We start from the raw sequence: 23520 nt of genomic DNA on the forward strand, positions 1-23520 counted from the left end.
AATCTGAAATATTTTGAAATAAGTTGGAGAATTTTGTTAAAACAAAATTAAACTGCAATCTGGTTTCTAAATATTTAAGATGTCTTTTGTTAAAACAAAATTAAACTGCAATGAAGTTTCAAAATATTTAAGATGACTTCTTAATTTTAAGAAATGCCAGTACTTGACAATACTTTCTTTACTTTGAGATATCTCTAGTTTACTTCCATTTTTATTTGATGGGGCATCAAAATTACTAATGCATATTATTCTAAATGAATTGGATGCCATTTAGAGATACTTTAGAGAGTCTTACACATGTTTTACAAGGAGTGATGACAGCCAAGACTTAGTTGCATTTGTGGAGGTACAGTATATTGAGGATTCAAGTACAGTGAGATTGGCTTAACTCTGAAGCTTGGGGTTGGGACCCTCATGCAGAGTGAGAAGTTAACCAATAGGGAACTGCAAAGGTAGACATGAGATGAAGGAGGGTTGCATGAGATGAAAAGAGAGGAATTTGCATATGATACTATATAACCTTTGTAATATGACATTGGGAATTTTTATTATTTAGAACAAATGGGGCAAAAGTAACCTACAGTAGTTGTCATCACTCCCAAACTTCAGTTAAGAACTCCATTAAAGTAGCTGCTTTGAGAAGCATTTAGGGCTCTTGAATGGAGGATCATAGGTTTAAGCCCAATGTACAGTAGATTGCTGTTGTTGTACACTTGAGCAAGGTACTTAATTCAGATTGTTCCAGCAAATGTACTGTTATATAAATGGGTCTCCAGGTCATCTTTGTACATGAGAATTTCTTCTGAATTGCCCTACCTGATAAAGTAATATAAATGAATAAAGAGTTCTGGAAATGAACAGAACGTCCATCACAACAACAATTACTTTAAGGACAGTAAGGTACTTTAAATTTCAAAGTTAAAAGTACCAATTTAGTACATGAATTATCTTTCGAAATTCATACTCCACTTCAAAACATGTACGGACCAGCAACAGCAAATTCAGCAACAGATTGAAGGGTGTTACTCAAAGTCCAACATAATTGTTCAATTGCTGTTACTTACAAACTTGCTCTTCCAGTCCTCTATTATGTTGTCTTTTGTCAAAAGGTTTGTGGTGCAAGATACTGTGGAATCATGATTTTGTATAGCAGATTACTACACTTTTACATTCATGATGTCATCTTTATCACAGATGACATTATTATCACCTTATGGTGTCATATTTAATAACACTAGTTGTGCTTCCATAATTTCAAACAACTTCCCATCTCATGAAAGAATTCATGAAAGAAATTTGCTCCTAAATTCATATATCTTTAAAAAAAACACCCTTCGGTAGTAGTTGACAATATTTCTTTTATTTTTTTCTAGATTTTTAAATATTTATTATTTAGAAACCAAAAAAAAAAAGAAAAAAAAAGAGACAAACACTGTCAGCATGTAGTTTAAGAAAGAATACATTAATCTTTCCTTCTGTTGTACCAGGCTTCCAACTACCAATTCATTAACCAAACCTTGTTTTACAAGAACGATTGTAAGTATAATATGACAGTGGAATTAATAAGCATATGTAGCTTTAAAATGACTGTGTCCTTTCCAATACATACATATTACTAAACATTAATTATTTTTATTTTCTGGTAATTTGTACCTGTATTGTAAAAGTCTTAAACCAAAGTTTTGCTTTGTTGTGTAAGCGTTGCCTTTGTTCTTTCTATATACATTTGAAAATTAAAAAAATATATAAATACAATGTGCTGGTTTATTGAATGTTTTCATACTATTCCTTTCCCTCAATTATATTCACTTAATGCCCATATCAGAATGCTTGTTATGTGGTCATAATAGTGAGAAAAACAAAGCAGTGGGAAACTTTCTTCTGAAAAGGCAAATATCAAAGAGCATATGGATGTCACTGCCATATGGATATACAGTAGGTTGCACAGTACAGTATACTGTTTCTAATACACTACAACATAAAACCAGAAAGAGCTTTCTGTTGCACATTTGATCCACGGAGGGTCAGAAACATTTTATACTATAAGATACAGCGTTCTTAATAGCATTACAACCTTGAAAATCCAGATAATAGATCTGCTTCATATCAGAAAGTGCAATTTTAAATAAATAAAATTATTCTGAATAGTTTGCTTTGGCCAGTTTCATTCCACACAACAATATATTCAATCAAACATAAGTGGCTAATTTTATTTAGAAAAGGTGCTCTAAATTACTAAGATGTCTCATCTTCCTGATAATATCACCATTCTAAGGAAATCTTCTTATACTGCCTAATAATTTCCTATGCAATATCAGAAGTAAGAAAGTCTTTTACAGATAGAGCCACACTCTGCATCCAAAGATTCAACCATAGAAATCCGTTTTAACATCATAGTTCATTTGGCTTTCTTCAACACAGTCATGATCTTCTCTTCCAAACATTGAACAAAACTTACATCCATATTATATATGCATATATATATATGCATACATACATATACATATAGCAACAAAGAATGAAACATGGCTATAGTTTAGGCACAAATACTTAAGAATGTCCTTTATGAAAATTAGATGCTGCAGACACACATATGTAAAGTCTAGGCAGACAATGAACAAAATGTAATCTCACAATACACTTAATATTAATAGTATTTTAAATAGTATTTTCATTTAAGTATTTAAAACAAATAACATTTACGGGCTGCTTGTGACAATGCATGCTTTAGGTAGGACTGTCTGACAGAATATGTAGATGAAATCTGAAGTTTCAATTATAGATAACCAGAAAAAAGAGACAGAAACCTTAATGCAAACCAGCTTAATTTGTTCCTGAGACTATGATTTGAGTAGCAGTTTCAGTTAGTGTGCATAATGCATTTAAAAAAAAAAAGAGCGACAGTATTGCCAGGCATCTGAAATATACAAATAGATCTATAATTCCCAATTGGTCCCTTTCTTACATTCTCTATATGTCACAATTTAGCATCTCAACTTTTGTACTGTACATCCAAACCGTGGAATACAAATTTGGTGCATCATGTTTTGACATCCCAGTTTAGAAGACTTTTGTAAATCCTTTCAAACAACAAAAATATAGCATACAAGATAAACTTTTACATGCATTATTGAAAACATAACTTCTATTGCTATTGTTTTTACCACTGCTAACAGCAATATTATAAACAGTAAATGCTGAATTGATATAGTGAACTGAATTAATGCCCTTTAAATGCCTGAATATTCAGGATGACAAGTATTGAGCAGAACACACTGTGCTATAACTGATAAACCAAAAACCAACCTAAAGAAAAAAATAACTTGTATCTTATTATCTCGCATAATGTATGATTTCTTGACAGTGGTAGAGACACAATTACTTTCTCTTACTGTTTTTGTTATTGTTGTTTTTCCATTGAATTGTCTTAGTCTTTCAGATAACATTATCATACTACCTTTCTGAAGCTGAGTGAAAATAAATATGAACTTGAAATATAATCTCTTGTGTTTGTCTTCCAAGAAAAGTATCCATTACAAAGCATTTTACATTAAAAGCTGTTATACATAATTTTATTTCAAATGAAATAATATCTTTTAACAGTGTATTAAATACCATACCTGTATAACAAGAAAACAGCTTAAAAATTTTAATACTGGTTCAAAATGTCTAGGCTGCACTACATCAAAGGAAACCATGCCAGGACATCCATGTGTTTGTGTATCTCTGAATACTGCAAGACACATGATCAATATGCATCGCTTTTTGGCAGCCTGGGGGCACAGAAGGCAACATTTTTACTGGCTCAATAAGTGGCTAATTCCACTTCACATTCCTTTTTATTGTAGAGCTCCTATTTATTGCAGACTTTTCTTTGCAGTATATGCATTTATTGTAGTTGCAATGCAATTTTTTTTGTTTTATTTTAAACTAAGGGACAGATGCCCAGTTCTATGGAAGCAACAGAACTTTAAAGACAGTAATTCTGATGGAAGTACTGTATGAATGAATGTTTCTGGTGTTTTAGCCTCCCTTAATGTTGCCTAGTAATATTATTTGTTTCCATTTGTATGCAGCCTCTTTTTCCAATGGGACAATAGTAACCTACTGCTCTCACAACAATTTAAACAAGATAAAAACACATAAAGTGCTCTATACTTTAAACTAATGCTCTTGAGCCTTTACTTGCTGGGAAATTGATTTTTTCCTTTGAACTATTATGTATCACCCATTGCCAAATACAAAAAATAGAAGTAGCCAGATTTTCTCAGTATAATTATTTTTTTCTTGACCTGTGTCGTCTCTTTAAGGATGCCAACAATTGCATTAAGGTTTACTAATCCCTGATTATGTCTGAGTGTTTTGCTGTTAATCCTCTACCCATATTTTTAATATCCTATTTATTTAAAACTTTACATATATACATATATGTGTCTTTTATAGATGATACCATGTTCTTGATTAAAATAAGACATTGCCATGACTGAGAATGCACCACACAGTATCAGGAAATACTACACCTACAAAATTATTTACAACACACATATAGTTCATTTTTATATCACAGTCTATTGCATAATGGTGATATTTTTCAGTTTATAAATATTATAAATGTACACATATTTATTAAGCAACATTAATGTCCATCTTTTTCTGAAATTCATATTAGAAAAAGAGTATCATCCATCTTACTCTCAGACGAACGTCATCCTTTTCTAAAAAAAAGCAGCAAATATATCCTTTATTCCCTTTGGACCCATAACACTGCCATGGTCTTAATTAACCAGTATTCAAGGACTGTACTTCTATAGAAGTATTGCAGAAAGTCATTGAACATCTAACAATTTAATCTACTTTAATAGTTTCAACAAAATTTTTCAGATTTGAAAAGTAAGCTACTTTAGTAGGTATACACAGTTTTCATTTTCATTTTTTTTATTTTCCACAGTGATGGCATTGATGCTGCACTTGAGGAATTGTCTTTTTTTGTTTTCTGATCCATGAAAAAGAAAGATAATTTCCAGTCAAGGGCTAGGGTTCATGTTGCATTCCGGTTATAAAACAAAAAGACAACCAAAACAGAAAATATTCTTCATATACTTAAGAAAACATAATAAAGGAAGACTAGTGTTTACAATGAAGTTTAATAGTAGTCAGCTCCAAGTATTCTAGCTGGATGTACCCATATGTACTGTAGTTGTATCATATACATTCTTGAGTTGAAGGAGAACGTGACTAAAATATAATACAAGGGCAGTCTGTACAGGCGATCTATCAGTTGTTTTTTTTTTTCAAATAACTTTGAGAAAACAAAAATACTCTCCATTTTTTTCTTTTACTTAAAGTGTCCTGTTTCAATAAAAATAAATTAAAGTTTAAAAAAAAAGTCAGAGGGAATCATAAATTTGATGCAAAACGTAACTTGTCTTGGTCTGTCTCTGTACTACTTAAGACTGTTGATTCTCTTCTGGAGCCCAGAGAATCCCTGTGCTGGGATGCAGGGGGGGCACGGACAGGAGGCAAAGCCCCCGAAGACATCTGTCGAAAGAGAGTCACTCTCTGTGGGACAGTGGTTCGGATGCCACTCTGCAGGCCTGTCCCTTGCACTGCTGACACTGGCGGGGGGATGGAGGCCAAGGACTCTCCTGAAGTCGGGTGCGGTCTGGAGAGCAAGGAGGTCTCATGGGGCAGTGAAGGCTGGGAGGCAGAGAGAGGCCTCACTTCTCGGCTCAGGCTACCGGAGTGCAGCGCCTGGGTGCTCTTGTGTATGTCGCTTCTCTGCGGTGAAGGTACTTTTTGCTGTTGCTGCTGCTGCTGCATTGGAGGCGGAGGCAGCGACTGCTGGATGAGAGACAGCTGCGACGCTGTTGGGGAACCATATTGGAAAGTTCGGCCTGCCAGAGGACTTTGAACTGGTGGGCTGCATACGGCAGTAGTGAAGGAGCAAGGTGACATGATGGCACCTTGCTGCTGCTGCAGGGATGTTTGGGGGCTGGGGGAGGAAGAATTCAGGTTGCCATGTGACATACTTGGCACAGCATAGGCAGGTTGTGGAGGACCCGACAGGACCCTTGGTACCATTGTGGAAGGTGTACTGTAGGTTAATGGTGCAGACTGCTGGAATTGGGAGTTGCTGAGGGCAGCGGTGTATGGCAGCTGACCGGGAGAGTTAATGATGGAGTTTCCAGAGATCGGGGTGGAATTCATCCCTGTGACTGATGGCTTGCGATCCACCATCATCACCATCTCCCTGTCCTGCCTGATAATCTGCTTCAGGATCTCGTTCTCCTGTGTGTTGAAGACGCCAGCATTCAGGTCTTTCTGGAACTTCTGAAGCAGAAGGGAGTTCTTCTTCCCTGTTGAAAATTGAAACAGGAAAAGACTGTTTTAGGTGAAAGCTACCGGAAAGAAAATCAGTCAAGTGATTTGAAATGTGGGAAAAGGGAAGGCAAAGGGGAAAGGATGGGAATACCCATGTAAAAACTAGAAACGGTAATTATCAAAGCCTTAGATACTGTATATACATATGTACAGTATACGTATATACAGTATTTGGAAATATACCTACCATTGGAAGCATCTAAAATGTATTAAATAGTATCCTGAAAACTAATAAGCAACAATCAAATGTATTTTCAATTGCAGAAATAAAATCTCTGTTTCTATAATGAGACATATGCACATAGAAATACACAGACTTAAGATGCCTTAACATTTTAAAATGGAGAAGGCTTTAAGTGGTCCCCTAATAACTCTGAGACAGGATAGAGTTTTAAACAATGCCTTAGAATTGAATGAACTGAATGAATACAATGTGAAACTACTTTAAATCCTTGCTAATTTGTCTAAACAGGATGATAACACAATGCACTAATCTTCTATGACATGCAAAACTTTAAATGCATCTTGAGTATCTTTTAATTAATATAATTAGTGCCACTATAATTTGCACTTATACGGGCTAAACCAGGGGTGGGCAGACGTTTTTTTACTTATACTTTCCAAGTCCCAACTCAGTGATACCTACAAAATAACAGCGGTCAAACTCCTTATAAATGAAACTAGAGGACTTGCAGCCCACAAAAAAGAGATGGCAATATACAGTAACTATACCGTGTTAATCCTCCAAAAATCAGAAAAGACACATCAAGTCATCCATAGGACAAAAAAGCCTTACAGTATATAGCTACAGTTAATTATTTTTTCTCTATTGTGTAACCGGCAGAAGTTGAAAGGATAAACATCTGCTGTCTGCCAATGTAAAAACAATTGATCTGCTGGTGTTACTGTATGTCACAGTAGACAGAAGATGAAAGTAACATGAAGTCACTCAGCCTATAAAGAGGGCTTTAATCCTAGCCTCCTAATAGTCTTTTTAGGATTAGTTTTAAGGAGTATCACCATTACCCAGGATGTGCACAGCAGGTCCTAATAAAAAAGTGAGTCAGCATAAACTATAGTCCTTTTTTATAGAAAGACAGTAATGTTTGTTATGCAGCAGTTTGAAGTAGTGGTTAGAAAAAGCAGTGTAAAAGTTCTCTCTACAGTAGGCACATTAATCATTTCTATAAATCAAACTGCAAATATGGATGTGATGGTTAATTTAAGAGTCGAAAACTCTAAACAGCATACACAAAGGGTGTTGAAGTAACATTAAATATTCGGACCCTCCTACTTTCATGTTGAATACATGGGTGTTTAATATGGATCCCACATCATTTAACTGCAAACAAGAAAATATCTTTATGTTACTACTCTGATCTGTTAGGCAAAGTTAGGTAATTCAATTGTTAGCTTAGCACCTTTCTAAGAAGGAATTAGATGTTCTGAGAACACAACAGCTGTCATTGTGCCAGGGATAATCTATTGAATTTCGATCCACAAACAGGAAACTAGTATATACTGTACAGTACAAAAATTCAAGTTAGGAAAATGCTGGAGTAAAAACCAATTACTATGGCACAATGGCAACAGTCAAGTGGGCAAAATGTACTGAATGACATCTTATGTCCTCCTAAGAAGACTAGTTAATCTGTGTTATTGCCAACACTGTCCTGAAGTATGCTTACATTAAACATGTAAATCTGATATAGCTTGGTTTAGCCCTTTTTCTAATGAGTTTGAGTCTGGATTTATGTACAATAAAGGAAAACAAGTTAGCCCAAATTGCGCCTTATCTAACTACGCCATGTTATGTCACATTTTTAGAGGACTGACCTATTTTACTAACTTGACCTTTTTAACTAACATTACATTGCAGGGTTATGGCTGTACTGTATATGTTACTTAAGTTACTGATTTTGTACATGGGAAATATTTCTAGCAGACCTCTTAATACAATTAGACAAACATACTACATAAAGGAAAATCCTTGGGATAAGGACTGTTAAAAATGCTTTTGCCTTTGCCTGTTTCAATGAGGAATCTTGCAGTTTTCTAGGTCTTCTCCTGCAGTGTCCTGCAATACTACATGCAGACATGACAGATGGCTAATTCAAAATCTTGCAACTGTTATGCTCCATGTCACAGGGATTGAAGAACAGCAATGTAATAAAAATAAATAAAAATGAGGTCTTAATAATATGCAGCATGATAACACCTTAACAGAGGCAATGTTTAGTGGTATAATGGTACTGTACCGCAACATTTTCATGACTGTTGTTCCAAAAGAAAGAACAGATACATACTGTACAGTACATTTTCATAATGATACATATAATTTGTAACACACAAATTCATAGCATGTCTTTGTGTAATATTTGGGCTAGGGCCATCATAAATACTTTATGTACCTGTTATATCTTCTGGTAAAGTGGTAATAAAGTATAACAAATGCTATTAAGACTATTATGTACAGTTGTTTTTATAAATTGGTTATATGATTACTTAAGACTGCTTATAAATTAAGTGGTATACATGTATACACATTGGTGATTTGATTGGTTCTAATTATGTGGCAAACTTCATTATAGTTTTAATTGTTATTATTGTGAAACTTTAAAATTTTGGTTCAATAATGTTTGAATGTCCTTCCATAGCAACAACACAGAGCATTACAAGGGACCAAAAATGTTCTTTACTCACAAACTGAGTGAGACTTGGGGTTTAGCTGGATAGTACTAAACAGCTGCTGCGACTTGCAACATTCATTTTAATTATTCAGCTTTCATCTTACAAGTAATGCTTGTTAAGAACATTACAAAAGAAAATAATTTTACCCTTAACCAACACATTTCAGCATGAAGGCAATTTCTCACAGAGCATCTTTATTCCCCCCTGAGCTGACTCTCATGTTGCAAGACTCTTATGGTGCCATATAATGGTACCAGGTAGGAAGAATAATTGACTCTAGGCTCTTTGAAGTTTTAATCCTATAATCTCTCAAAAACAATTTAGTTTACTAACCTTTAGTTTCTAACTTAATCGGAGTAAAATAAAATCTAATTTCGCCCAAACACAGTTTCATAAAACAAATACTCTTCCTGTAATACTGTTAATGGACTTTATTTCATGACATATGTATGTGACATACAGTATTAACCACTGATGTGAAGGGGCAACAGGTGATATGATTTGATATTCAAGGTGCTGCTGTCCCACAAAATCAAGAAAAGTCTGGGGATATCTTATTGTTCTTATTGTTCAGTTCCAGCCAATGATCTTGAGCTACAGTGCCCTCTATTCTGTATGTTTTGGGACAGTGAAGTCAAAATAAAAATTGTTGCTGAATACTCAAGCAATTTGGATTTGAGATGACAAGATGAATGAGGCAAAAGTACAGAACGTCACCTTTTATTTCTGGGTATTTCTGTCCATATACTGTATGCTTTAATGTTTTAGAAAAATACTATTTTTGTGTTCCAGCCCCCCATTTTAGGAGAGAGTAATTATTGGGACAAATTAAAGTAAATTAAAGTAGTTTAAAACTTACTAATTGGTTGCAAATGCTTTGTACCCAATAACTGCATTAAGTCTGCAACCCATTCACTTAATCAAACACTTGATTTGTTCTTTAGAAATACTTTGCCAAGCCTTTACTGCAGCCATTTTCAGTTGTTTGTTTTGGAAGGGTTTCTGACTTAATTCTCCTTTTCAGCAAATGCAATTTATACTCAATTGGATATAAGTCCAAGCCTTGTCTTGCTGCATGATAAAGTGACGGAACATGAGTCTGCAGACATTTTCTTGTACATAGGCAGACAAGATGTTTCAGAACACTTCAGAAATCATTCTGCTGCTGCAATAATTAGTTACATCATTAATAAAGATGAGTGAGGCAGTTTCAGTGCCCAAGCCATGACACTACAGTACCTCCACCATGTTTCACAGATATGGTATGCCTTGGATCACCTGCGGTTCACTCCCTCCCACACACTTTCACCTTGCCATCACTTTGGTAGAGGTTTATATTTTATCTCATCTGTCCATAACACTTTGTTCTAGAACCCTACTGGCTCATCTCTCTACTTTTTAGAAAAGTGTCATCTGGCCTTTCTATTTTTGGTGCCAATTAGAGGTTTACATCTCACAGTGTCACCTTTATATTTCTACTGTCAAAAGCTTTGGAGAACAGTAGATTTAGATACCTTCACCCCTGCACTGAGGAGGTTGTTGGTAACTTAAGCAACAGTTGTTTTACAGTTTTTCTTCACAGCTCTGATCATTTTTCTGTCATCAACTACAGATGTTGTCCTCAACCTAACCGGTTGTTGCTGTTGCTCACTTCTGTGTTATGGTTCTGTTTTAATTATTTTCTTTCAGAATCCAAATTGCTTGCTTCTCTATCATAGATGGTTCTCTAGTCATCAGGTTGGTTTAAGCCTACTGACTCCAAAGGTAGACACCAAAGGGAAGAGCAAAGGCTAAATCCACACTACACATTCACAACTCTTTTATGTCTGCATAATCAATGCAACAGGAAACTCCTGACTAATAAGAAACATCTGGCAGCCAATTGTCCTATTACTTATGCTCACCTGAAATGAGGAGATTGAACACAAAAGTGCTATTATTCTACAATGGTACAACATGTAAGCACAGAGATACCCAAAAATAAAAGACCCTGTAGTTTTGTCTCTTATTCATCTTTTCATCTGAAATCTAATTTGCTTGTGTACACAACCAAAATAGTATTTTTGACTTCACTGCCCGAATACTTACTATATGGAGAACACTACATGCTATTGTAGTGTGGCATTGAGTAATGTGCATTTTGAAGTGTACTGGGCAGCCCCTAGTATTTTGTCTTGTGTTAAAGAGACTTGCAATTAAAAGATCAGTCTGTAAGGAGTCACGAGTGAAAGAACATTGACACCCAGACCACAAACATCAAGCCATTAAAATTACACAGCGCTTTTACAGCAATTTTAACGATATCTCCATAAAGTTCAACTTTTAATCTTGCTTTTAAAACAACTCAGTGCCCACTAGAAGAGCTGTTAAAAAGCTGAAGAGCACCTTGCAATGCAAATTTAATTCCCCACTGCTCACTCAGTCTTTGCCCCATTCTCTTGATCATATATCCTTGCTTATCTTTGTACTTTGAAAAAAGCTTGTTGTGCTATATGTCAGGTTATGACTTATTAATTAATATTTGTCTTAGCTGCCTCTTGTTGCTCACTCAGCAAGGAGAACAGTGACTTATTTCACAACATCTCTGCCTTGAAAGCAACAAGTGAACAGTATCCTACAGCAGTGCTTACTGTATTTGTTCTGTCACAGGCTATATTTATTATTTTGTATATAATCATATTTGAACTGAGTCACAATCCCTGCTTTGTGTTGACCAGCAGTTTTTTTTTCTTTAATTTCAAACTTTATTTCCTTACTTATATAAAAACATTTTCTGTTCAGTACCACATTGCTAATCTGTTAAAAGGCTTATTACCTAACAGTTTATTTCTAATCACTACCAACATAAAAAAGGTGAAAACATGAAAAATAATGAAGTATTCTGTCAGAGACAGTGAAATACAAAAACGTATAATCTATTTCTATGTCAATATGCTGTACCACACTGTACCACTGTACCACACTGAAATTTTCAATATATATTTAACTACTGAGTTAAATGCAGACATACAGTATTTCTCATAAAGGTAGAAAAGAAAAAATGTAGAAAGACTTTTAATGTACTTATTCTCCTTACTTCCTATAAATCTGAAGAGTACGAAGCTCAAGAAATTTGTGGATGCATTATTTGCATTTTCTGGGATCTCAGGCACCTACATGGTCTACAAGTGAACCATTTGGATTGTTCTAAAGTAGCTAAATGAATAAAAAAGTGTTAATTTGTGGAAAACCTCCTATTCCATATTCCACAAACCTTCTATTAAATATAGTATGTCCCAAATAATTCATAAAACAATATTTTAATTAATGTGATGTTTTTATTAGACACTTACAATTACATTTTTACCCTTTCAATGGTAATACAAATATTGGTGTATACAGTTGTAATGCTGTGTTTTTTTCTACATGGAATACAAATTAGCAAATGCAAACATAGCTGTTTTTTTAGTTTCAGTTGTAATATACTATAATGTAATAACACTTGCAAGCTCTAATTTAAATTCCAAAATTCTAATTCAATTTCATTCGCTTACTGTTTGAGCACCTAGCCAAGGTTTCGCTAAAAAGTCAACATATTCTGCCAAGTGTACAGTATGTCCAACCCTTGCAGCAATGACCAAGTTGCACACACCTCCAGTTTAAGCTTAAGCTCTTCTAGGTTTTGAGTTGTTGTGTAGAGCAAGACCCCAATGATGAATAACAGCAGTGTTACTAATTTTTAGTTTGACCTTGTCAGATTTCAGAACCTACTGCCCATAAAGGCTGGGTGGCACTGGCTAGTAGTGGGATGGGACACCAAGTTGCTGCTGTACAGTAAGTAATGGTTCTGCACCTGTAGTGGCACTCTTCCCTCTGTGCTAATAATTTTACACTAATGTCCCAGTAAGGTGAAAGATGACACAGTGCTGTAGGAGATACTGTCCTTTGAATGCAAGGTTCTGACTACTTTGCCATTAAAGTTCCTATGGAACCATTTGTAATAGTGGGAATAGAACCCCAATGGCCTGCTTAAGTTCTGCTCTAGTCTTGTACATTTCAGCCTATATTAATTTCGCCATTAGTTCAATTAACAAAGCAGTTTCTCATTTATTCACCTAACCTGCTGTGTAGTGGTATTGTTGACGAATAATGGCCACTACATATCAAATGTCATCTGGGTGGGAGCTGTACCTCAGTAGAGGATGAAGTCTGTCCCATCCCATACCTAGGATTGCACTCCTTTAGGAAGAAAACTTCTATATATATACAATTATTATTTTTCTAAAGGTGCATTTTGTGATTTACAGTATATCAGTGGAGACAACAGTTTTCTGAGATATTGATGTTTTAATTACTGAATAAAGTTCATAATTTAATGGCTCTTTAAACTTGATTAAATATTACAGTATGATTCAGAGCGCCATGATGCTAAACTAAAGATACCACAATTTGTTGCTCATTTGTCCTCAGTGCTGGCACTATTCCTAAAAAAAGGGATTGTTCTTGTAATTCACTGAAATCTTCAAAACATAATGCAAAGAGGTGTCATCCTGATTAAATCACACACTTTGTGGAGGTCATACATGATTGAGGTTGCGTGCCGGTTTCTTGTAAGATTCTGAAATATCTTGCAAAAGTCCATCTACCAAAGTCTAGGACTTGATCCCAAATCAATCCTATCCTTGATTTCAGTTTCTGGTAATTGTAGCATAGGAAGGATAGCTTTTCACATTTAACACCTTATACATCTCTAATCACAGTGCAAAGTTTAGTTCAACAATAGTGTGTTAAAAACTTTATTTTAGCTGTATGGTGTCTTTTACTAAAAGGTAAGAGAAGAGAAACAGAGGCAGACTACATTTGAGTAACAAAAGAGTAAAAGCCCTTAACCTCTTGCCTCCATTGAAGTAAAATAAGTCTAAATCTGAGAGTTACTTTTTAAATTGTACAGTAGATACTTATTCATCAAAAGTGGAGGAAGTACACAGTAGACTGAGTGTGTTTTTACTGTACAACTGAGAGATTAAAACCTGCAATTGACTTTCTAGGCTTCACTCTTCCATCTGTTTAAACAAGTATGATGTACACCTGAGGTTAAGGTGAGTTTTGATCCAATGAGAAAGCAAGATTTTGTTTAGACAGTTCTACTTTGCATAAATGTATGAACACTTCATCTTAAATGCTTGTGATGATTTTTTAAATATTAAACTAATTTAAAAACCTAATTGCTTAACACGGCAAAAAAACAAAACAAAATGGAAGTGACATTTGCCTGTTCTTACAAACAGATGTAAGTGTTAAATCTCCCATCCTGGAGTAAGAAATTTGGAATTTAAATTTAGATGTCTAACAAGTAAAAGATTAGCAGCGGATTATGTAAAAAATAATTTTCTTTTCTTCCTTATCTAGGTTTAGACAGAAATTAAGATAGAACTACAAAAAGCAGTAAATATAAAAACTTCCTTTCTAAAGTAAACACAAATAAGTGTAAAATGTAGAATAAAATCATCAATGACTCATTGTATTCAGAAAAGACGTTACTGTGGGAAGCCAATGTTAAAGTTGTATCCACTTCTCAACCTACATTGCCATTCACTAAGATTTGCCCTCCAGATGTTCCCCGTTAAATGGCATTGCTATTGGTGATTATCCTGATGTTTGGTATCCCTCCCACTAATAGGTATAAACTGTGACTATGATCAATAAAAAGGAGGGCAGGAGAACGTTAAAAGCTTTTAATAATATATGAGTCTGTGCCTTTGATTTCTTATTCATCACTTCCTTCTAAAGGTGACACTTCATTGCCATCATATCATATGGTCACATCAGATCACTTAAAACAAGATTCCTCCAATCAATGATTTTGTGATTTTCTGAATGAGCAAAACTGTATGGTCATGCACCATTTTATTAGCACAATTGCTATCAAATCTTGCATTTCAGAATCCCCTGTCAGAGAAAACACATACTTGGAATAATATCATGGAGCATTTCTGATGGCATAAGCTACTTTCAGGATCATTTTTAATATATTTTTCAATATTATTATTTTATATCACATGGTTATTTTGCTTTTGCTTAACTGTTTCAAGAAAATTGGTAAATTGAGAGAAGGTCAAAAATGATGGGGGCATTTAAAGCGTTTATCTTCATTGACATGCTTCTTTCATGTGGCAATCATTCATAAATACAGTATAAGCAAATGCATAAGAGATGGGGTGACTCTACTTCAGAGAGCTGGTCAACATTCAACAAATGATGTGTTGATAGTTTTAGAAATTGCTTCAGTTAAAGCAGTTGTTTTTTGGGGGAAGAATCACTTCTCAAAATGTTTTAGACATTATGCTCCTTTGTGAATATTGTAATTTGAATAAGATGTTTACCTGCTGCCTACTGTCCTCCCAGGACACCCTTGAAAACGAGATGTGCTCATCTCAAGAGGCATTCCTGGTCAAATAATTTTTAAATAGAGATAAATAAATTGTGCAACATATTATTTGTATCAATACATGGTACGTTCTTCACATTTTTAACCAGACAAGCACTAAACCAAATGCAGTCAATATACAGTACAACTGGCACTGACCATGGCATATATTTATTTCTCCCTTGTATGAGACAAACCAAACCCCTTTATTAATTTGTTTCCATTCATGAAGAAAATGAATTAATTTATCCATAACACTTTTTTGAAAAGTGTTATTTCCAAGTTATTTTCTGTTAAAATGATCATATGTGGAATATCGTAATAGCAACAGGTATGTGTAAATGAGTATGTTAATTTCTAAAAAGGGCAAATGTAAACCATGAACTTGCTTGTCAAAGGGCATAGGTGATGGAACCTTATTCTACTACGCCATAGTTGTATCTTCCTGGAGATTTACAAGGCATGTGAAAAAAAAATGATGTCCTACTCACAGAACTGACTTTTTAAAAAATTTAATAGAGCGTATTACATAGCTCGTACATGTCCATGAACACATTTGACTGTGCTGTTTTATTTTCTTATAATTGTACTTTTAAACTGCATCATATTCTTGCCTGTCCATGCAAACGTGAGGTTGTTGGCTAAATATCATAGTTGCAATAGAGAAAAATCGATTAGATACCACCATTTTCCTAAAATAAAAACAAAGACTATCATGATGAAAAAACAAACCTCATATTTACAAAATTGCAGCAACAAATAAAAATACTTTTCAAGTTTAGAGTTGCACTGTTCACTGCAGGAAGAACGTCATTCATAATGTTCCAAAGCCACATCCTTCTCAGGTTCTTACCTAGCTTAAGGTAAAAAAGGCTTACCTAACGACTGCTGAATCATTTGAAGTATCATGTGCTTTCCAAGGCAGCAGGTGACAGAAAGTGTGGTGATCACTCTTCAGATCAAACAGGGAAAGCTAAGGGATTCTACTGTATGGGTTCATAGGCTGAAGCAAAGTTTGAGAAACAAGAGCCTTCTCTTCAGTGTAAAGAAATAAGCCTTTGTTTCTAAAAGTAGGAAAATATAACTGCTGATGTCAGAGTGCTGTAATGAATACTACTGCTCATGTTACTACATATACTTCCTCAAAAAAAGGACTCAATCCTGAAACATCACACAATTTTATGACTACAAAATTAAGGAGCCCATATCTGGTGTGATTCCAATTTTCCATCCATTTACTGTAATCTAAAAAAACAATATTAGAATGATGACTATATTGTTATTTTAGTCCTTTGTTTGGAGTGAAGTGAGGCTAATAATATAGATACTGTCGTGCTGTATTAAAGAATTATGCCTTTCTATATCTAGGAAACTACAAGCTTAAAGAATATTAAAAGCATTTTACACTAGGTGTTGCCACCTGTGGCCTTGTTATTCCAGGGTGCATTGAAAAAGGACAGCTTTTAAAAGTTGCTCCTAATGTAACTGAAAAGTAAATCAAGTATTTAATCTTAGTTAAACTGATATTGTTGCAATTAATTTGAGAATGCATACCATCACAAAGTCTTTACTTAAAATTCAATAACAACCTTATACTGTATATAATGTCTATAAATCTGTACTGTACTTTTTTCATTAACCCTCACTTTTACTATTCATCTTATTTTATTTAAAATGTTAATAGTTAAAAACTCTCATTAATTAAGCATTAAAATCACTAATCCAAATCAGAAAGAGTGACCAAATCAAATAATTAGTATTAAAGTTATGTCTAATTATGATAACTGATAAAAGTTATGTCTAAATATGAGGTGGGTTCCAAATGTCTGAACAAGAGACTTTTTGTGCCAAATCTTCATGCTTTTGAGTCCTTTGCCTATCAACTGTGAAGGTGGTGTCATTGAGTGAATTGTTTTTTTTTGTAGCTGATGCCAAACTTTTTGAGTGTTATTTTTCACGGTGGCAGAAACAATTAACTTTTACTTGTGAAAAGCAAGGAACTCTCAAAGAACTTGAGGGAATTGTAATATAGATTTTGACAGAAAATAGTACTGAAACCTTGGTTCATCTTCAATATTCAGCAGGCCTAGCCTAGCCTGTTCAACAGTCTCAGAAATTCACTTTTTTCACCTCAAGAGTGAAAGTAAATATCAAATTTAGAAGTGCAATTTACAGTACCACTGGCTTAAATGTACTGTACATGTAAAAATTAGTTTGCTCAATGTTATAATGACAAGACAAAACATTTACTTCTATGTCTCGAATAGGATGACATTTATGTTGAAAAGTAAAACACAGGGCAATGCTGTCCTACATACAATGCTTCTCCATTCATTCTAAAACAGTCTAGACTTTGGGGGCAAAATATGCATGCTGATTTTTAAGTGCAACAGGAAATGTAAAATCGGGGTAGGTACAGAAAAGTAAATTAAATCAACATTTAAAATGCTAAAGTATTTGCCTGTGTCTAATATACTGTCATGACTGTTAGTGATGGTGTAGAAACATTTCAGCCAGGGTTTAAAAATCAATTCACACATCCATGACTTCCAGTTTAGGAGAAACTTTGAAAACAGTTTCTTGGAATTACAGTATATGGCCAGGTGGAAACCCTATAGCACATCTTAGAGCTACTGTATATGCCATTACAGAGAAAGTATACAGCAGGTAATCAGTCTTCTTGTCAAACTGGTGTTGTGTTTATTCAGACATACTAAGATCAGCTTCAGTTCTATGCAGCTGGTGGACAAAACAGAATTAACATTTAAAACTGAAAAGAACTGTGTAGTTAAATCTCAACAGCTACACCTTGCCACTCCTTTGCTTTGAAAACACATTAAGGGATGTGATTACCAGCAAGGCCTGAATATTTAATCTTGATGTTCTCTGTTTCATATATGAAAGTCCATTTAAAAAAACACTGTGGTATGAACTGTAATAGCTGAAATATCCTTAGTAGGTTTCCTTTAGGACCAAATGCCCTGGTTGTTTATATACATGTGCCCCTTTTGTCTCCAAAATCCTAATAATGGTTTTTCATGCTCTTAGGTTATCATCTACAGATGGGAGACTACAGATTTCTAAAGAGACATCAAACAAAATCCTGAAAAGCACTTGGTGTCAGGGAGAACCACAAATTACAATGGGAGAGATCCTCACTGCAGGAATTAAGTGAAATGAGGCATTGTTCCCTTTATCTCATTACTTTGTCATGAGATCCAAGATATTGTCTCAAATGGGGTTGCTGCTCATACCCAGGTGTGCAGGTGAATGAAGCTGAGGCACATGCAAATGAGTTACACTTTGATGAACTCCATGAAGTCAGTCAGGATGAACATGAAACCAAAGTCAACCTGATTTCCTCTTTGGAGAGCAGCATGCACTGTATTTTTTATTTTATCTTTTTTTATTGCTCCAGATGAAGCAGAATGCATAGAGCATGCAGCACAGTTCAGGACAGGTGCCATAAAACAAAGCAATGATAAATACCTTTAAAGGCAAATAAATAACACAAGATTACTTACCAATACGGTCAAGCCTATCAATGGCCACAGTTTCAAAAGCCCTTCTCATCATTGGGTATTCCTCAAGAACCTCATTAAAGTGGTCCACAGATAAAGAATATAAGCGGCAGTAGGTGTCTGCTTTCACGCTGGCTGTACGGCGCCCCTTGGTAAGCAGGCAGATCTCTGTTCAGGAAAACATAAAAAAGGAGGATGGTGAGGAGAAGGAAGAACTGAAAGCCTTATGAATATAGTGGGCACAGCCCCAAACCTATTTGGGATACTGGTGTTTCTCTAGATGCCCACCAATTAAAGTATACCTAATACAGTTTTTTATGAAAACCTTACCGCTGTAAACAAGGGTGGATTGGTAACATCTCAATTTATTTTGCTTCATACAGTATGTCATACTTCATACTGAACCTTCCAAGAACTGGAATTTACAGGGCTACAGGAGCCTGGGATAGTGAAATAAATCCTGAAATGTTGAAAGACCCTTGAATACAATTTCATTTCAATTATACGTACATAGACATAGGCTGTTTCTTGCTCTAGTGATTTTCCTTTTAAACTGTAAATTACTAAAACTATTAAGAGTAAAAACAACCGAAATAACTGACTTTACCCTTTGTTTATACAGTACAGTATGTATACTGTATGTATTAGATATACAGTAGGGAGATATGGCCAACCTAAATCTGATGCATTATTGAATCAGAAGCTCAATATACTGGAAACTGAGCTTAAATGAAATGCCTAAACATCAGTTTAAGGAATAATATCTGGATTTAAAAAAAAAATGAGCCAGAGCTGATTACATTCTCTAGACAAGATATAGAGGACAGAGCATGTCATTCAACTGCACTTAGAGGTTGCAGATACACTTAAATGATGGATCCCTTTACAAAAATAACCTGCATATGACCTGTACATTATGTTCATAAGGGCTGTGACTGCTTCTAGATAGAACCATGTCAAGACCTAAGGCAACCTGCTGCTAATGGAAAATGAGTTTCTGAGTTTCCTTTATGACCAGAACGTGATCTATCCATTTCATTTTTTATAATAAACATAGAAAATGTTTTAGGAAAACATTTTGTTTTCTTTACTGCTGTCTAATCAAATAGTCTGAGGTTTAGGTTAACTGGTATAGCTAATATAACAAAATAGCTCTTCACAGCTCATGCATTATGAGAACATGGAAAAAAACTGTTAATTGTATAGTATTTTACAGTGTAAATGTCTGTACAGTAAAATGTAACTATTTTATTGTCATCACTGTTATTACTGCATCACAAATGCTTTTCAAAGTTCTTAGTACCAACATTTTAAACAAAAAAAACAATTCGATCATTGTAGCTTTTTATGGTGCACTTGTTTTTATGACATTTTTACCATAGTTTTCCACCTCATTTTACATGCCCTAACTTTCATTTGCTGTCCTATGCTTTTACCATGGACTTACTAAGCATTACTAGACTATACTATGATATACAATGACTTACTTAAACACTCAGCTTGTTCCAAAATGTTTATGATCTCAAATAGATAAGTTGATTTTTTTCTGATTGACATATTGCAATTCCAAAATGGTTGCGCATTTAAATTGCATACTGATGCTGCTGTGTCCCTCAACTCTTTGCCACATTCAATTCAAATTAGAAACTACAAAGTACAATAAATTCTGTAGTACCCAATGATAACCAAGTCAATCCAGTTTCATGCAAAGCTTTGAAGTTCTAGCACATATTAACAGATCATAATAGCAAAAAGAGGTGTCTGAGGGAACACTGTGTTAATTAAATATTGAGTAATGGGAGAAACTGAAAGAGTGAAGTATGCAGCAAAATGTCTTTAAAATGTCAGTATAATGTCTTTAAGAAACTAATGTACTGTAATATAATAATGACATCTCGAACAATGCGCAAATGTCAAATTAGTGAAGCACTTCTCCCACTAGATGTAAACATCTACTGTAGGCTATTATGATCAGTGTTTTTGTGCTACAATTTAAAAGCTGTGACTGTAACTGGAGCAAGATGAAACACACCTGCTTATCATTGCAAAATATAAAATAATTTAACTTTGAATCAAACGTAGCTGGCAGATGATAGACACACCAGTGCCTAATTATGCAGTTTTAAAGTGGTATTCCCTTTGAAATCAAATATGCCAGTCTATAAAACATTTAAAAGGACACAATCTTAAATGCTGTACATAATTGGCATAGCCCTAATACATCCATGAACCAAGAATGTTTTCAGCAAACACTAGTATTATACTGTACCAATGAGAACATTTGAAAAACATGGAAAGACATAATAAAATCAAGGCATATTGCTGTGATATTTTGGAAAAATACACCTACTGTATAAATAAACAAGCCTTAAAAACCACACAAAGTTTTCTTATGTGTCATGCTTGCTGCACTGTTTGTACTTGCTCATTTTCCTGTGGGTCCTTGCCGTGTTTCTGTGTGTGAGAGAAAGGGCACTGGTGGGCGTAGCCGCTGTGGCGTGATGGCAGCATGTGAAGCGGTTGGTACACAGCTGCTCACTCAGCACCCATCGGGGAGAGAGGTGGGGTGAGTGCAGGCTCCCCTAGGTGAGCTCATAGATCTTTAGCGAATGGGTCTCTCCTTTGCAAGGGAAGCTCTTTGACCCCAGATTCATGCCTCCGGTACAGTACATGACATACTGTAAATAGGAGACTCCTCCCACTCTTGGGAAGTCCAGCTGCTGCAGGGTTGGAGTTTGTGCAGGTGTGACTCTGTAAGCTGTGGTATCCCCAAAGAGGTGGCCTTCTCTGAGCTGGTTTTATCTCAGGTTTGTGTCTTAAGTGCTTTTGTCCTAAGAGCTTCCTGAAAATATAGGTTTTATTACAGTGTAATAAATGTTCATAAGGGTGTGGCGGAGTCATTGCTACTCTTGTCTCTTGTTATTCTGAACCTGAACAGAGTAGACTGCCCTTGGAATTCACTGAATGTGGGTGGGTGAAAAGTCTCATTAAACTCAAGGGCATATAATATAATGTAACACCAGAGGATATAAAATACCACTGTAAAACTCAAAGACGATTAAGAACAAAAACAGTCATAGGCTTTTGAAGGACATCTGCAATAAACGATGGAGGTTTCATGCAAAATGAAAAATATGCTGTACAATATTGACAAGGAAGAGCTATTATGCCCATTAACTTAATAGAATTCATGATTTCTTGTTTCATGGCTACTCATTACATTTCTGCTTATAAATGCACATCATAATGTGACTGTCTTACGTTAAAATATGAAATAATCGATGAATAAGACTTCTGAGAATATATTTTTACATACATGAAACCTTTAATCAACCCCTCTCTTGAATACAGCCATTATCATGCATCTATTTTTTAATCAAAATCAAAGATATACAAAATTAATCATCTGAACATTTAATTGTCACTTGGCAAATTCTGTTCCCATTTCTGTGCTGGGTTTTTCTCTGTTAAGTACTCTGGGATAGGATCTACTTACAGACTGAGACAGCAGCTTGCAGATTTGTGTCTGGGAGTGACTTGGTGTAAAAGGAGAGTGCAGCTTTATTCACTACCAGCTGCTACCAAGTCAAAGCTGATCTCCTAATGCCTTACTCATGCAAAGGGTAAAAATATCACAGACCATATGGGGAGCTGATTGCAGCAGGTTGGTTGGCATCATTATATAGCAGTGCAGCTACCCTGTTCATGCCTCAAATAGGCTTTGTTTAATTTCAATTAAATTTCCTTTTGGTGTCACTGAGGACAGAGTCATAAAATGAGAAACAAAAATGCTAAACACATTGCAGAACAAAATAGTGATTGTGTTTCATGGGTAAAGATTTCCTTTTTGAAAGCATCAGATTGGGGATTTCATAATACGACAGGCTACTTGCTTTTGAAGGTCTGTTCACCAGCTTTTTACATGACTAATTTCAAAAGGTCATGTATGCTTCAGAGTGCAATTATTTTCAGGTGGTCTTGGCCTAGCCGTTGGTCTACAAGTACATACAGTATAATCACTGGTGTATCCACCAGTATCTAATTTGATTGCTTCAGTTAGTGAGCATGAAGAGTGCCGCTGAAGGCATTGAAACCAAGATTCTCTACGAAACCTAATTAAGTTCTGAATAGGTTTTCCAATGTAACTCTGCAGGAAATATTCAGTAGAAGTCAAAAGGCAGGCTTTCATGATTTAACGCTAGGTCTGTAGTCATTTATGTTAACCCACATCAATAAGTGAATACTTTTAAATTATTGTCACTAATACACTACAGTATGTATGTACAGTATAATGAACTAAAATGTATGAATGAATGGCAAGTAACTGTAGAATGTACAAGCCCTTTTTTACAATGGTGGCTGTTGATTTGTTCCTAGCTTTCTAAAGGGAGGTCAACACACGAAGGCTGACATTTCTGAGAGACATTATTAGGGTTAAAAAAGAATCTCCAGCAAAGGTTGTGCTGTGTTTTATTTGGTATCTACAAAGGAGGAGCAAATTTAACACTGAAGGAAAAATAC

At 35.0% G+C, this 23520-nt stretch overlaps 1 protein-coding gene across 1 annotated transcript in view; it reads right to left on the reverse strand.

Annotated features, from left to right (window-relative positions):
- Nucleotides 1-1341: 1341 nt before the first annotated feature.
- Nucleotides 1342-23520, reverse strand: part of hcn1 (hyperpolarization activated cyclic nucleotide-gated potassium channel 1) — a 93455-nt gene continuing 71276 nt past the window's right edge. Inside the window, exons 7-8 of the mRNA XM_088628910.1 lie at nucleotides 19003-19167; nucleotides 1342-6356 (exon numbers count right to left, since the gene is read on the reverse strand). Of these exons, the coding sequence (XP_088485036.1) occupies nucleotides 5398-6356; nucleotides 19003-19167 (1124 nt within the window). The 3' untranslated portion in view covers nucleotides 1342-5397. The remainder of the gene's footprint in view (nucleotides 6357-19002; nucleotides 19168-23520) is intronic.

The sequence above is a fragment of the Lepisosteus platostomus genome, chromosome 4, assembly GCF_059453375.1.
Source record: "Lepisosteus platostomus isolate fLepPlt1 chromosome 4, fLepPlt1.hap1, whole genome shotgun sequence".
Lineage (NCBI taxonomy): Eukaryota > Metazoa > Chordata > Actinopteri > Semionotiformes > Lepisosteidae > Lepisosteus > Lepisosteus platostomus.